Source organism: Sminthopsis crassicaudata, chromosome 6 (genome assembly GCF_048593235.1).
Source record: "Sminthopsis crassicaudata isolate SCR6 chromosome 6, ASM4859323v1, whole genome shotgun sequence".
NCBI lineage: Eukaryota > Metazoa > Chordata > Mammalia > Dasyuromorphia > Dasyuridae > Sminthopsis > Sminthopsis crassicaudata.
This window is the reverse complement of record NC_133622.1, coordinates 83,936,067-83,950,192: the sequence shown is the minus strand read 5'-3', so window position 1 is coordinate 83,950,192 and position 14,126 is coordinate 83,936,067. Positions and strand designations below refer to the sequence as shown.

At 32.5% G+C, this 14,126-nt stretch overlaps 1 protein-coding gene across 1 annotated transcript in view; it reads left to right on the top strand.

The window, feature by feature from the left end:
• The window catches only part of LOC141546526 (putative ATP-dependent RNA helicase DDX60), a 52,721-nt gene that overhangs the window by 9,677 nt on the left and 28,918 nt on the right, over nt 1–14,126 (top strand). Inside the window, exons 6-11 of the mRNA XM_074274423.1 lie at nt 3,361–3,613; nt 4,723–4,886; nt 7,007–7,159; nt 9,789–9,938; nt 12,432–12,551; nt 13,424–13,519. Coding sequence (XP_074130524.1) covers nt 3,361–3,613; nt 4,723–4,886; nt 7,007–7,159; nt 9,789–9,938; nt 12,432–12,551; nt 13,424–13,519 — 936 coding nt within the window. The remainder of the gene's footprint in view (nt 1–3,360; nt 3,614–4,722; nt 4,887–7,006; nt 7,160–9,788; nt 9,939–12,431; nt 12,552–13,423; nt 13,520–14,126) is intronic.

Below are 14,126 nucleotides of genomic sequence, written 5' to 3'. Positions count from 1 at the left end.
ATAATATATACCAAGGAGTTTAAGGACCAGAGTAATATTGGTCTTTAGAGCAGTAATGTCTAATTAAAATAGAAAGAAATCTTTGAAGCCACATATTAACTTAGAAAACCACAAATTAACACTATCTGTTATATTGTATTTTTTATTTATTTTGTTAAATATTTTTTCAATTGTATGGGCACTGAGTTTGTCATCTCTTTAAAATACCTTAGGTTTTATTAGTTTATATAATATATGTAACCTATATGTTACATATAGAGTGCCTAGAACATAAACCTTATTAAATATTTGCTGACTGAATGTTTCTCTTGCTCTAGTTTGTTCCTTTGTAAAATGAAGGAGTAGACTTGACCTCTGAGATCTCTTCTAGCTCTAAATTGATGGCATTATTTCTTGGTTATTTGTCTGATATTCTCTGATCTCTTTTCCATATAAAAAACCTAAATCTAGATGTTACCTAAGGATCCTAGATCCTTACCATCACCTATCTGTATTCTTATCATCATTTCTTTGAAAGTGACCTTCATGGAAGTGTGTACATACATATACAAATTTCAAATTTCTGTTTATACATACACACACACATATATATATATATATATATATACACACACACACACAAATAATGTTGTATAGTCATTTCAGTCATACTCCATGACAATATTTGGGATTTTCTTGACAAAGATATTAGAGTGGTTTTCCATTTCCTTCTTAAGTTTACTTTAAATATGAAGAAACTGGGGTAAACAGCCAGGGTCATATAGCTAGTATGTGAGCAGGTCAGATTTGAATTTATGCATTCCTTACTATAGACCCAGTGCTCTATTTAATCACTGTATCACCTAGTTGCCCTATATACATAATGCATACACACGTATCCCCTATTAGTCCCATACCACTTTTTGGACATTTCAAACTGAATATTCAGCAGCATCTACAAGTCTAGATATCTAATAGTAAACTCATTATCTTCCTTTCCAAACACTTTCTACTTCCAAACTTTCCTATTTCTATCAAAAACACCATAATCCTTCTAGTAATCCTAGTTCCTAACTTCAGCATAACCCTTGGGTTATTCTGCCTGAACTACATATTTCTAAACATTGGTAAAATCTTGCTGTTTCTACCTTGTATTCTACACTTTTACTTTATTCATGTAGTTACTGCCTTAGTTCAGGCCTTAATCATCTCTTTCCTAGATTATTCTAGTGTTAACTGATCTCCTTGCTTTAGGCCTTTTATATTCCAGATGACTTTAAATACTGCTGCCAAAGTGATTTTCCTTAAGTGTAGATCTGGTCCTATTACTGCTCTCTTCAATCAATTCCAGTGGTTTCTTATAGTGTCTAGAATAAAATACAAATTCTTCCATTTATCTTTTAAAGCCCTTCAGAAGCTGGTCCTAAATTACCTTTAAACTGGACATGGCTCCCAAAACCATTCTCTATGGTTCTTATAGTCTCTGAGATTCAGCCTCTTTTCTCACAAGTGATACTCCCTCTTCTACCTCTGTATATTTGCTCCTGGTTATACCTCATGCCTGGAATTTACTTTTTCCCTTTCACCACTTCATCAATTCCTTCTTCTTTTAAGATTTGGCTCAAGCATCATCTTCTGTATGAAGCTTTTCCTGATCCCTTTAACTGCTTTTGTAGATTAGGTATTCTAATGAGACAGACAGCATTCTAACAAATATCTACAAAACAAACTATGGAAATGGAAAATGGAAATGAAAAATAATCATCACAAGTAAGGCCCTAGAATTAAGGGGGCTGGGAAAGGCTTCTGAAAGGCCATGGAATTTTAGTTAGGACTTAAATTCAGGAAGTAATCAGAACAAAGTAGGAATAGTATTCCAGACATGGGGGATAGCTAGAGCATGCCTGAATGCCTTGTTCCAGTGAAGAGATGAATGTTGTTGGAACAAAGGCTATTTGTCAAGGAGTAAAGTGAAAGAAGATGGCAAAGTAAGAGGGGATTAGGTTATAAAGGATTTTGATTGCCAGACAGAAAACATTTTCTATTTAATTCTGGAGACAATAGCAAACTACTGGAGTTCATTGAGTAGTGTGTATGATGATTGGATCTGAGCTTTAGGAAAATCCCTTAAGTGACTGAAATGAGGGATGGATTTTAATGGAGAAAGACTTCAGGAAAGTAGACCTGGACTATTGCAATAATGCTGAAGTGAGATGAGGAGAGAGCTGCAGGATGGCAGTGTCAGAAAAAAGAAGGGGATGCATTTGAGAGATGTTGTAAAGATGAAATTGATAAGCCTCAGCATTCACTGCTATATGGTTTGGGGATGAGAAATAGTGGGGAAATCAGGATGATTCCCAGTGGGTGAATCTGAGAGACAGCATGCTGAGGAATGCTATAGGAATAGAGAAGCTAGAAGTGAGAGGAAAAGATAAAGATTTCCATTTTATTCATTTTGATGAGGTTTAGAACTGGGGTATCCAAATGAAATTAGGGTTTAGTTGAGGTCTAATGGCAGGTTCAGGGTTCAGGGAGTCAAATAGAGCTCCCCTGCAACCCCTTTGGGTTCGGCACAAGGATACAGAGTTAAATGAGGTCTAGTAGCAGCGCAAGAGTCCCCTGTAAAGGAATTTACAGACCCGAAAACCTAGATTGAGAAAAGAGGTTTATTGTGGGGTTTGGAAGTAAGATTAGTAAAAGATGAATGTAGAGATAAGAGGGCACCGGAAATAGGATTCCAGTGGGCAGAGAGTCCATGCCAGGGGTAAGGCTGCCTTGTTTAGACCTTCTGTAAAGACAGGACTCCAGCTTGGCTCTTTTATAATGAGAGATTTAGCTAAAGGGGACTTGTGGGTGGAGTCCCAGGTTGGCTAGAATTTGAATTGAATTCAATGGGTTTCAGGACTGAGCTGTCCCCACCCAGATAACAAAGATGAAACTGTTTGTGCTTGGGGTGGAGTCCCCTCCCTGAGGCAGAGTCTAAGGAGGTTTTCTCCTTTAGGAATTTTTCAGAGTTTTGGGATTTCCTCATCAATTTGAGTGGTATTTAATAATTGCTTGTTGATTAGTTTATCTGTGATCATATGATGGAAGGGAATAGTTTTTATTTTGGTTTGGCTCTTTTGTGGTGTTAGCTGTAAGTACTGAGGAATATTACCGGATGGAGAAAGGGTATGAGGGGGAGAGGGTTAATAAATTATCTCTGAGAATAAGACATAGTTATTTGCATAAAATATTATTTCACATACTAATTTGGTTGGGATGAAAAGTTAATAGGCTAAACATTAATGTAAATTCTCCAAATATCAAATTTACCTCTAAGCAATATACATTTTTTTGGCCTGTGAAAAAAAACTATTCAGTCTTTTATTTATTTTCTAGAAGAGTAATGCAGACAAAATTATTGAAGAAAATATAAAGAGAAAGCAAGAAGAAATGGAAAAAAAAGAACAAGACAGATGGAATTCCATGTCTGTGTCTATTGAAAATGAAATTAAAGAAAATGTGAACAATGGAATAAAAATTCTAGAGGATTTTCTCAGGACTTGCAATAGTAATTCTGTAAAATTTCTGGCTGAAATTGTAGGAATGGAAGCCTGTTTTATGTCATGGATAGACCATTGCCTAAATGTAGGTAAGTGAATTTATAATTTTGGCTTTTAAAATGAAAAGTTAGTTAGATAAGAAACAACTGTCCACACTTTCAGATACTCCAACCATATATTTGTTTCTGGAGCTCTTTTTGAATTTTAAGAAAGTGAAAGGATTATTACTTATTGCATATAATTATAACATAATTACTTGTTTTTGCCAACATGAATGAAATGCCCTGAAATTTCTGTATTTCTGCTAGAATTTTTTTTGAGGTTGTTATTTGTTAGTTCATGTATTTTTTTTAATTTAATTTTTATTTTATTTTATAATTATAACTTTTTTTTTTTTGACAGTGCATATGCATGGGTAATTTTTTACAACATTATCCCTTGCACTTACTTCTATTCAGATTTTTTCCTTTCCTCCTCCAACCCCCTCCCCCAGATGGCAAGCAGTCTTATATATGTTAAATATATTACAGTATATTCTAGGTACAATATATGTGTGTAGAACTGAATTTCTTGTTGCACAAGAAGAATTGGATTCAGAAGGTAAAAATAACAGTTTACACTCATTTCCCAGTGTTCCTTTTCTGGATGTAGCTGATTCTGTCCATCATTAATCAATTGGAATTGGATTCTGCTATGTATCTTGAGTGAGAAAGAATTAGATATTCAAATTCAATTGAGTGTTATCTAGTCTCATCACAATCACCAAAAAAATATAGAAAAGTTTTAATTGTAATGCCTTCAATCCCTAGAAAACCCCAATATTTTCATTAGCATGGCTATTCCTATGAAGTTTTATATAAATGATGGCTATAATAATAGTACTTATTATTATTAATTATACCTTATAACATAATTTATATAGGAACTTAGTAGTTATGAACTGGGATACAAATCTAGTAGGATAGATAGGGTCAAAAAGTTGTTGTTGTTTTTAATAGAAACCATAATTCTGTACCAGAAGTCATAATAAGGCTGGTTTCCCCTAGTTTGAATGTTAGGTGTATCCCCTTATGAAGGCAGCAGATTATGGGAAAACATATAAAGATGTGAAAAAACCTTAAAGGTTTTAGCCATTCTAGTTTTCCATGTAAGAAATAATTCAAGTCTCCTCTCACTAAAATTGCTATTCATTTAACAGAAGAGAAACCCAAGGATATGAACATTGCTGTTCAGCTAATGAAAAGAATCCACATAATACATGAAAAATACTCACAACTCATGGAGAAGAAACACTGGAAAAAGTTAGCTAAATGCCTAAAATATCTTGGATTTGACAACTTGTCAGACTCTTTGTGTTCCCAGGTAAAAAATAAGAAAATAATCCAATGTTTCCAACATTTGGCAGAATGTCAGGGAAGGTCCACCCTCCATTTACCAGTAGAAATTCTTCCACCTCTAATTAGATGGATTAATGGATTGTTGTGAACAACCACCACCATCACAACAACAATAAGCAAATTATTTCGTTTTAAGGTTTTTCTGCATTTAAATTTGTAAACCAAAAATATTTGTAAATTTTCATAAGATTAAATATATCTCCAAACTTTAAAAATTAATCATTGAAATGCTTGAATTTCTTATTGGAGCATGGCATAATATATAAAAAATTGGATTTAGAGCCCAAAAGACCTGATCTCTTTTCACTTCAAATGGTACAGATTATATGCTCCAGATTAAGTCACTTAATCTCCTCTCAGTGCTCAAGGCAATTAGCTAAAATTAGAATTTGCTGAGTAGATGTTGATCCGCTTCATTAGAGGTGGTTTCCTTATTTAAGAGCTCCTGATATAAATAAATTCTCAGGTCTGTTTTCTCTTTATTCACTTTTAGGGTAGTGTTATTTATAAGGACTCATTTTATTGAGAAATTTAAGAGAAGGGAGAGAGAAGAGAATAAACATTTATATAATGCCTATTATGTACTAGGCACTGTGTGAAGCATTTCTTACATCTATTATTGATAAGATTTAGAGTGGTCTAGAAGTTAGTGGCTATAAGAGTTATTAAGAATCCCTTTTAAATCGGCCACAGATTTTAGGAGTTAAAGAATTCACTCATTCCCGAATATTAGTTGCAAAATGAAAGTTTATTGTTAGATAGAAATCAGTTTAACCAGAGACTGACTTCTGTAGTGGCAGATCTATGGAAAATGGAGTTTTGCACTGAGAATGCAGTTTTCAGTGGACAGAAAGTCCTGGCAGCAAGGGAGCTACCAATCTTAGTGGGCATTGGGAAGCCTGAGCAGATCAGAACCAGGGGGGGCTGGGCGGCCCAAGCAAATCAGAATGGGGGCTGGGACAAGCCTGGATCTCCTATTGGAATTCAAAGGGATGCTTTTTGACCAGGATTTGTAATTGAATCAAAGGCTCTGGTATCCTGGAAAGAACCTGTATGGGGAAGCTATGCCTCCTCAGGAGGGGCTGGGAATCTGAAAGCAATCACAGATCAATAGGAAATACAATTTCTTAAAGGGACCCCAACCAGCTTCATTATCTCATTTGTTCCTCATAACAATGTGGTCAGATAGGTGCTATGGTGATGCTTATCTGGATGAGGGAATTAGAAGTTAAGTGATTTAACCCAGAGTCATCCAACTAGTATGTATAAGAGACAGCCTTTGAACTCAGGGCTTCCTGATTTCAGACTCAGCATTGCGCCACTAGCTACCTATAACCAAATATAAATGTATATAACCATGTCATGTGAAAACTATATATATGTAAATATATAATACATTTTATACATTTATACTATATATTCATACACTCTCTCTCTGTCATTCTGTCTGTCTCATCTTTATATCTCCACATGTCATCTGCTAAAAGTATTGCATAGTGTGGTCTCCAAGTCAGGAGATCCTGGGCTCAAGTTCTACCCTTAACACATACAGTTTGGGTGACTTTGGACAAATCATTTAAATTCTCAGTGTTCCCTGGAGAACCAGTTATAGAGACTAATTTATAGAGACAATAGTTACAGAGGAGTTGTTGGTTTGTATTGATGGAGATGAAGACAATTTTCATAGTAGGCATTCCTCCCACAAATTCCTGAGTTTGAAACACCATCTCTACCACCCCACACCTCCCATAAACTTCCCCAAATAGGTTTGATGGCAATGGTAAAAGTACTAGTAGTGTGGAATATTGTGTCATTAGGAAAACAAAGTGGCAGAAATAATATTCCTCTTTTCTTTGTTCTATACTCAAAGATTTTAATGTTTAATAATATATATATATATATGTACATATATATATACACACACACACAAATCATCTAGGTTGCTGACAACTGGAACAAATGAAAATTAAAATACATAGAATTGATCTTTATTCTGCATAAAAATATTATTGTACAATTTTTGTATAAATGTATATTATTTCTGTAAAACACATGAAGAAATTTTAAAATGGAATCTGATTATAGGTGAAAAATTCAGGCACTAGAGACATTTCCAAATATTCAGTTCAGATGGGAGCAGCACGGTTTCAATTAAGTCATATGGGCCATTATTTATTCCGAGAAGAAAGAAGTGATCCAGATCCCAGAGTGCATCATTTTATACCAGACACATGGCAGGTAAGTAAAAAAAAAATTCTGAATCCTGGAGTGATGTATTGTAGGAAAGGTGGCAGGATCTTGGTTGTGGCAATGAGAAGGACCACATGGCACTGTGTTAAGATTGAAAGGGGGGCAACTAGTTGGTGCAGTGGATAGAGCATCAGCCCTGAAGTCAGGAAGTCCTGAGTTTAAATTAATTAATTTAATTTAAATATAAATTAAATTATATATGTACATACATATATAATATAAGGAATATAAAGAAGAAAGAAAAGAAAAGAAAAGAAATAATAAAATTTGGCCTTAGTCATTTAACACTTCTTGGCTATGTGACCCAAGTCACTTAACCCCAATTGCCTCAGCAAAAAAAAAAAAAAAAAAAAGAAAAGAAAAAAGAAAAAAAAAAGTTAAAAATTAAATGTATTACAGTGGTAAGGAAGAAGACGAGACAGTAAGATACCAAATGCAAAAAGCTTGAACTTGAAAAAAAATTCAACAGAAATAATTAAACCTAATTTTAGGGTTTTTTTTTTCTTTTTCTTTTTCAATTAAGAGGCATTTGTTTACATTTTTGGACATGACCAATGTAGAAATTTGTTTTGACAACATGTCAGATTAATGGTCATGCAGAAGTGATCATTTGCTTTTCATTTCTTGTGACATCCTGAATAAATTTCTTCGCTGTAATAGCTTATGTTTCTTAAGAGTCGAATATATTTGACAAGCTTTTTTCCCTTCGTGGTCCTTTGTAATATCTGATTGCTATACTATTTGATCTGCTGTATATTTGGTTTACAGTAAATTCAAAGTTTTAAAAATAAATTTTATTAATTTTTGTACATCAAAATAATTTTGAAATTTATTTGCACTACTTTTTTTTCTCCATTTCCCTCTTTGGTGGAGTTGAACTCTCATGTATAAAAAAGAAAGGTCAGGAAAACAAAAAACATAATTGATTGTATTTGACAATAAATATATAGAACATGAGTGAATGGAAAGTAGTTCCATTGTCCTTCTCCTCTCTGAAGAAAAGAAGGAATTATGTTCTCTGGGGTAAAAGTTAAGAATGACAGATACTCAGATGGTTTTATTCTCCCATTTTTTCCTCCCAGATGTTTGAAGATTGTTTTCTATTCTTTTTCTATTTATTTCTTGGGGTATTATTTCTTTATCAATTGGAGTAGAAGACTTCTTTATTTATTAGAGTAGAAGACAAATATCTTTTTTCAGTTTTCTCTAAAGACAAACTCCACCTCCAACCATTAAGTGAATTAAATCAAAGTTAAGTGGTAAGGATGAGTTGATAAATTTGATAAATATTCTTTTTTTCATAGATATATGCTTTAATTTTAAAATTTCTATAGCATTTATTCAGTTCTGCATACCTATTATGTTTGTTGATTGATTATTGAATCAAAATAAGCAGTGATGGTTATCTTCCAGAATATAAAATTGACTTTACCCCAGTGTTAACATTGTTTAAAGTGACTTCATGAAGGGTTGTCACATTTTTGTTCTATTCAAAAGAATTAAATAGAATGAAAGTTTCTATGTACTTTAAGGGCTGTGAATGAATTATTTCATGATATGTTTTTGAGATATAAGTTTAACAGTGAGTTATATCTAATTAAGAACTAGTCATCAGACAATGCATAATGGACTGACTTTTTCTGTTGAACTCAAACTATTTTCTTAGTAGACTTAGTAGACTTTTCTTGCAAATTGTTGAAATTAATATATTAATTTAGGAAGGATTACAATAAAATATATTTATACATGTATTTCTGGAATGAATAATTTTAATAATCAAATCACCCTTGCTAGAAAAATGACAGAAAGATGAAAGCCATTTTGTTCTATTCCTTTTCTTGGCTGAGATCACTAATTATTAATTAGCTTTTAGTGATTGTTTTGGTAATGATAAATAATTTATATGAATATCAAGAAAAGAAAGAGAAAAAGAAGAAGACAAAGAAGAGAAAAATTAAGGCTGCCATTAACTTATCTTCCAAAAGTTTTCTGCTATACAGTTAGGTACTGACTAGTGAGATTAAATGACTACATATTTTCAAATTCACACTATTTGAGTTATAGTTATTTAAAATATGATTCTGGAAATATGCAGTGTCAATTTAAATCCCATTTCATGGGATTCTTTCTTGACCCTAATCAATAATGTTTCTCAGATTGCTTATGTGTTGGGGTTGGGATTTGAGTCAGAGTTGATGCATGGGAGAAAGAATTTGGAAGAGTCAATTTTTAGAGAATCTTGACAAATGACCTCTATATATTTTTGTAGCCTTAAATGTTTGTCAGTTCTGGACAGAATAGAAATTACCTGTCCTTGGATTTATTGAAATTAAAAGTATAAGGGCAGCTAGGTAGCAAAGTGGATAGCGCACCTGTCCTAAAGTCAGGAGGACCTGAGTTCAAATGTGACCTCAGAAAATTAACACTTCCTAGCTGTGTGACCCTGGGCAAGTCACTTAACCTCAATTGTCTTAGCCAAAAAAAAAAAAAAAAAAAAAAAGAAAGAAAAGAAATTAAAAGTACAGAATAAAAATATACATTTTAAAAATTAAAATTTAAATAAATATTTTATATAAGATATATTTTTAACATGAAACATAAATTGTTTTTCCCTCAGCGGGAGCTTCTCGATGTTGTAGATAATAATGAGTCAGCTGTGATTGTTGCTCCAACTTCATCAGGCAAAACATATGTCTCCTATTACTGTATGGAGAAAGTCTTGAAAACCAGTGATGAAGGGTTGGTGGTATATGTTTCACCTACAAAGGTATGTTCTAAATCATTTATTTACTAGGACTCACATCTACCCAGTTTTGCCCTACAACAGGTTTTATGTCCTTTGCTCTCTTAAGTGACTTCTTTTTACTTTTCTCTTGCCTAAATCCCTTTCCTTTTATTCTCTACTCCCTTCTACTAATCTATTAGCAGTTAGCATACTTGGAAAGATGCATTGACTTTGGGGAACCCACTTAATGCATTTGTTCAATACTTATCTTATTATGAAGACAAGATTTAAGTCTAATAAGAATTTGAGTAAAGAAAAGTATGTGGAATATATGCTTTGTCTTCATAGTCATCTCTAAGAAATGACTGGAGTCATGCACTTATTTTATTGTGAAGAATGAAACTTGGTGCCATTCAGAATCTGGATAAAGAAAAACATACAAATTGTCCCTGGACTGCATTTCTGTCTGCAAAGTACATATAATTGGCTCCCTAGATTAGATTTACCTTAGCTTTAGCTATTGTATCTCACATCTCACATCTGCAATTTCTGGCATATTGTACATTATAGGAATGTAAAGAGTTAAAAGTGACCTTAGAGTTCATCTAGGACAACCCCTCTCCCCATTCATGATCTGAGGAAACTGAGGACAAAAGAGTTTCATTGACTATATATATAAACATCATAAAAATAAACAGAGTTCTTTCTATTTCAGGTACACACAATATCTGTCCAACAGAAATGTATTAGACTTATACTATGGGCAAAGCCCTGTGTTGCATTCAGGAATTAAATAATCACAGAAACAATCAAAGGCTTTCCTCTTTCCACTTTAGCTGCCATTCACTTATTGCACTTTTTCCTTTATTTATTAATATAACTGAGTGCTCCTTCCCTTTGTTATGCTCAGAGAATCCTGTATTAGGAGTCCCTTGAGAAAGTGAGGAAAAAATTAAAATAAATCTAACATATTATGCTTGTTAGAACCAGGGGAGTGCTGGAGCCAGCTCATAGAGAACAAACTTTTAAATTTCTAGTGTGAGCATTTACACTTAGGAAATCCACAAATCAATGTTTGATTTAAGAAAGTGATGGAGAAAATGTTAATAATGAATCAAACTTAAAATTCTTTGGGTCATAATATATCTACCCCCTGCCCTGAGAGCTGGTTGCTAAATTTTTACTAGCATAGTTGCTTAAATTTGTGAGATGTTTTTCATCATATACACAAATAATTTCATTAAAATGATGTGGTCAATACATAAATACATACATACATATGTATGTTACCTATAAGTAAAAATAATCATGATTAAAATGAATTTTTATTCTTATCATGTCCTGATTATGTAACTCTAGGATGATCACTTACACACTCAGTCCCATTAAAAATCTGAATTATAGATGATTTGATAATGTGGGTTGGTAGAAGGGGTTTCAACATTGAAAATGTGCAACTCCTCAGAAAGGCCTGGAGAGACTTACATGAACTGATGCTGAGTGAAATGAGCAGGACCAGGAAATCATTATATACTTCAACAACAATACTATATGATGATCAATTCTGATGGACGTGGCCCTCTTCAACAATGAGATGAACCAAATCAGTTCCAATAGAGCAGTAATGAACTGAACCAGCTACACCCAGCGAAAGAACTCTGGGAGTTGACTATGAACCACTATATAGAATTGCCAATCCCTCCATTTTTGTCCGCCTGCATTTTTTATTTCCTTCACAGGTTAATTGTACATTATTTCAAACTCCGATTCTTCTTGTACAGCAAAATAACTGTTTGGACATGTATACATATATTGTATTTAACTTAAATACTTTAACATATGTAACATGTATTGGTCAACCTGCCATCTGGGGGAAGGCGTGGAGGGAAGGAGGGGAAAAGCTGGAAAAAAAAGGTTTGTCAGTGCTGAAAAATTACCCATGCATATATCTTGTAAATAAAAAGCTATAATTAAAAAAAAGAAAAAAGAAAATGTGCAAATCCTTAAAGATAAAATCTATCTTACTTTTGAACTGGTATCCCCAGTGCCTACAGAACTTGGCACAAAAGCAGAATAATAAATGTTCAATAAAAATTTTCCACCTGGATGTAATCACTAGTCTGGAACTCCCCCCCTAAAAAAAAAATCCTAATCTTATTCCCCCATCTGTCATTGACATCAATATGTATATTGAAATGCATGGCTATAATAATTATAAATTAAGAAAAGGTTTGCAAAGAATACAATAGATCACAGTCATATAAATTAGTGCTGTCTTCACCTTTTTCTCTCTCCCCCTTCCCGCTTTGCCCCCTCCTCTCCACAATTAAGTCCAGAGCCAGATCAGAAGCATGGTAGGTCTCTAGGCTTGAAGTCAGCAATACTTTGATTCAAGTTTGGACAAATTAGTTAACTTTTACATTACCTTAAAGTCATAGGAAAATGTAAGATGTCTTAGACAGCAGCTCATTAGAGCCAGATTTCCAGTGCTGTGAAAAATCATCTAAATATCAATCTATTATCTATTACTTCAAGGCTCTTGTAAATCAAGTAGTGGGAACTGTCTACAGTTTATTCAACAAAACAAAGCCTAAAGGAGGTGCTTTATGTGGTGTTTTCACACGGGATTACCGTCATGACATCATGAATTCTCAGGTACTTAATATATTGTATGAAATTCATTTTGGCATTCAACATGGGTCACTTTAAAATGACATGTCACTTATTTATTTACAAATAAATAAATTAAAGTGTTACTTACATGTAATTTCAGATAAATTAAATAAAAATTATCTATGTGTAATTCTCGGGAATCTCTTAAACTGTAGGTGATTCTACCATAAGTACCAATAAAAACCAGAAGACCAAACCTTTTATACAGTAGTTTAAATTTCTTGATTATTGGATAGCTTGTTGACTGATTTTAAATTTACTAAATATTATAGAAAAAACTGACTTGCCATTATTATTACTAAAATTGATATATTATATATTATGATTATTAAATTATAATTTATTACTATTACTAATAATAGTAATAAAATATTTTGACCCTACACGAAATTACTTAGCAGCTTCCAGGAATGATGAATTTTCCCTTATTCTTTAAAAAAATGAGTAAATGTGACTTAAAAAAATTAAATAGAATGAAATTCCTCAGAAAATCCCAACCTAAAGTTCTCTAATAAAAATTGAAATTATTTTTTACATACAAAATATCTATTGCTTTATATAACTGAGAAACATGAAAATAGATGGAGCAATTTTCATAATTTCATAATAGATGGAGAATTTTCATAATTTGCCATTTCTACTTCTGCTGTCTTTGCTTCCACATGGCACTTGTTCCCCTGTTCTTATTGCTTGTTTAAGTACTGAGTCAGTAAAGACAAGAAAATTTAATAAGAAAGTATTAGAATATTAGGTTAAAAAACAAATGCATTTCATTATTTTAGTTCATGTTTAAGCCCTGAAGGCTAAACTTTGGTCTATTTTAAATTTCCAAATTTCCAAATGTTATTTTTCAGATACTTGTGACTGTACCTCAGTGTTTAGAAATACTTTTGTTATCTCCTCATTACCAAAAATGGGTCAAAAGAATTAGATATGTAATATTTGATGAGGTAAGTAATTTTATATTTCTAAATTAAATATTAACTATTAAATAGTGTAGGGATTAATTTTAATGTGTTCTTTTTATAGTGTATCTCCAGATGGAAAAAGGCTTTTAAGCATATCCAAACATTTTAAGTGAATAAAAATTTTAGCACATTTCTGCCATCAATAAATTTTTTAAAAATCTTTGAGTTTCTGTTAAAGATATTTAATTGTGACTCCCACAAAATGTGACTCATTTTATGGAACTTGCTCTTTTTGATCCCAAGTCTTTGACTATTTCATCATTTGTTAATGAGTATTTCATTGTTTAAAATAATTTTGATACTTGTTTATAAGTATTCTTAGAATTTTAAAAAATCTTTTTGATAATTTAAAATAATATATTTTTATCACTTCTGTAGAAATCACTTTTTGTAATGTTTGAGGGAAGTATTTTTAAAAAGCATCATTCTTTTAAAATTCAGCCTTTATTTCAAAATGTAATTTCTTTTAAAGGCATAGTGTTTAATTTTTTGATATATTGGGGTAAAAGAGGAGAGAGAATATATTACTTTTTCCTATTGATAAATATATAGGAAAAAAGATGTAACTAGAACTGTCTTTAACTTAGAA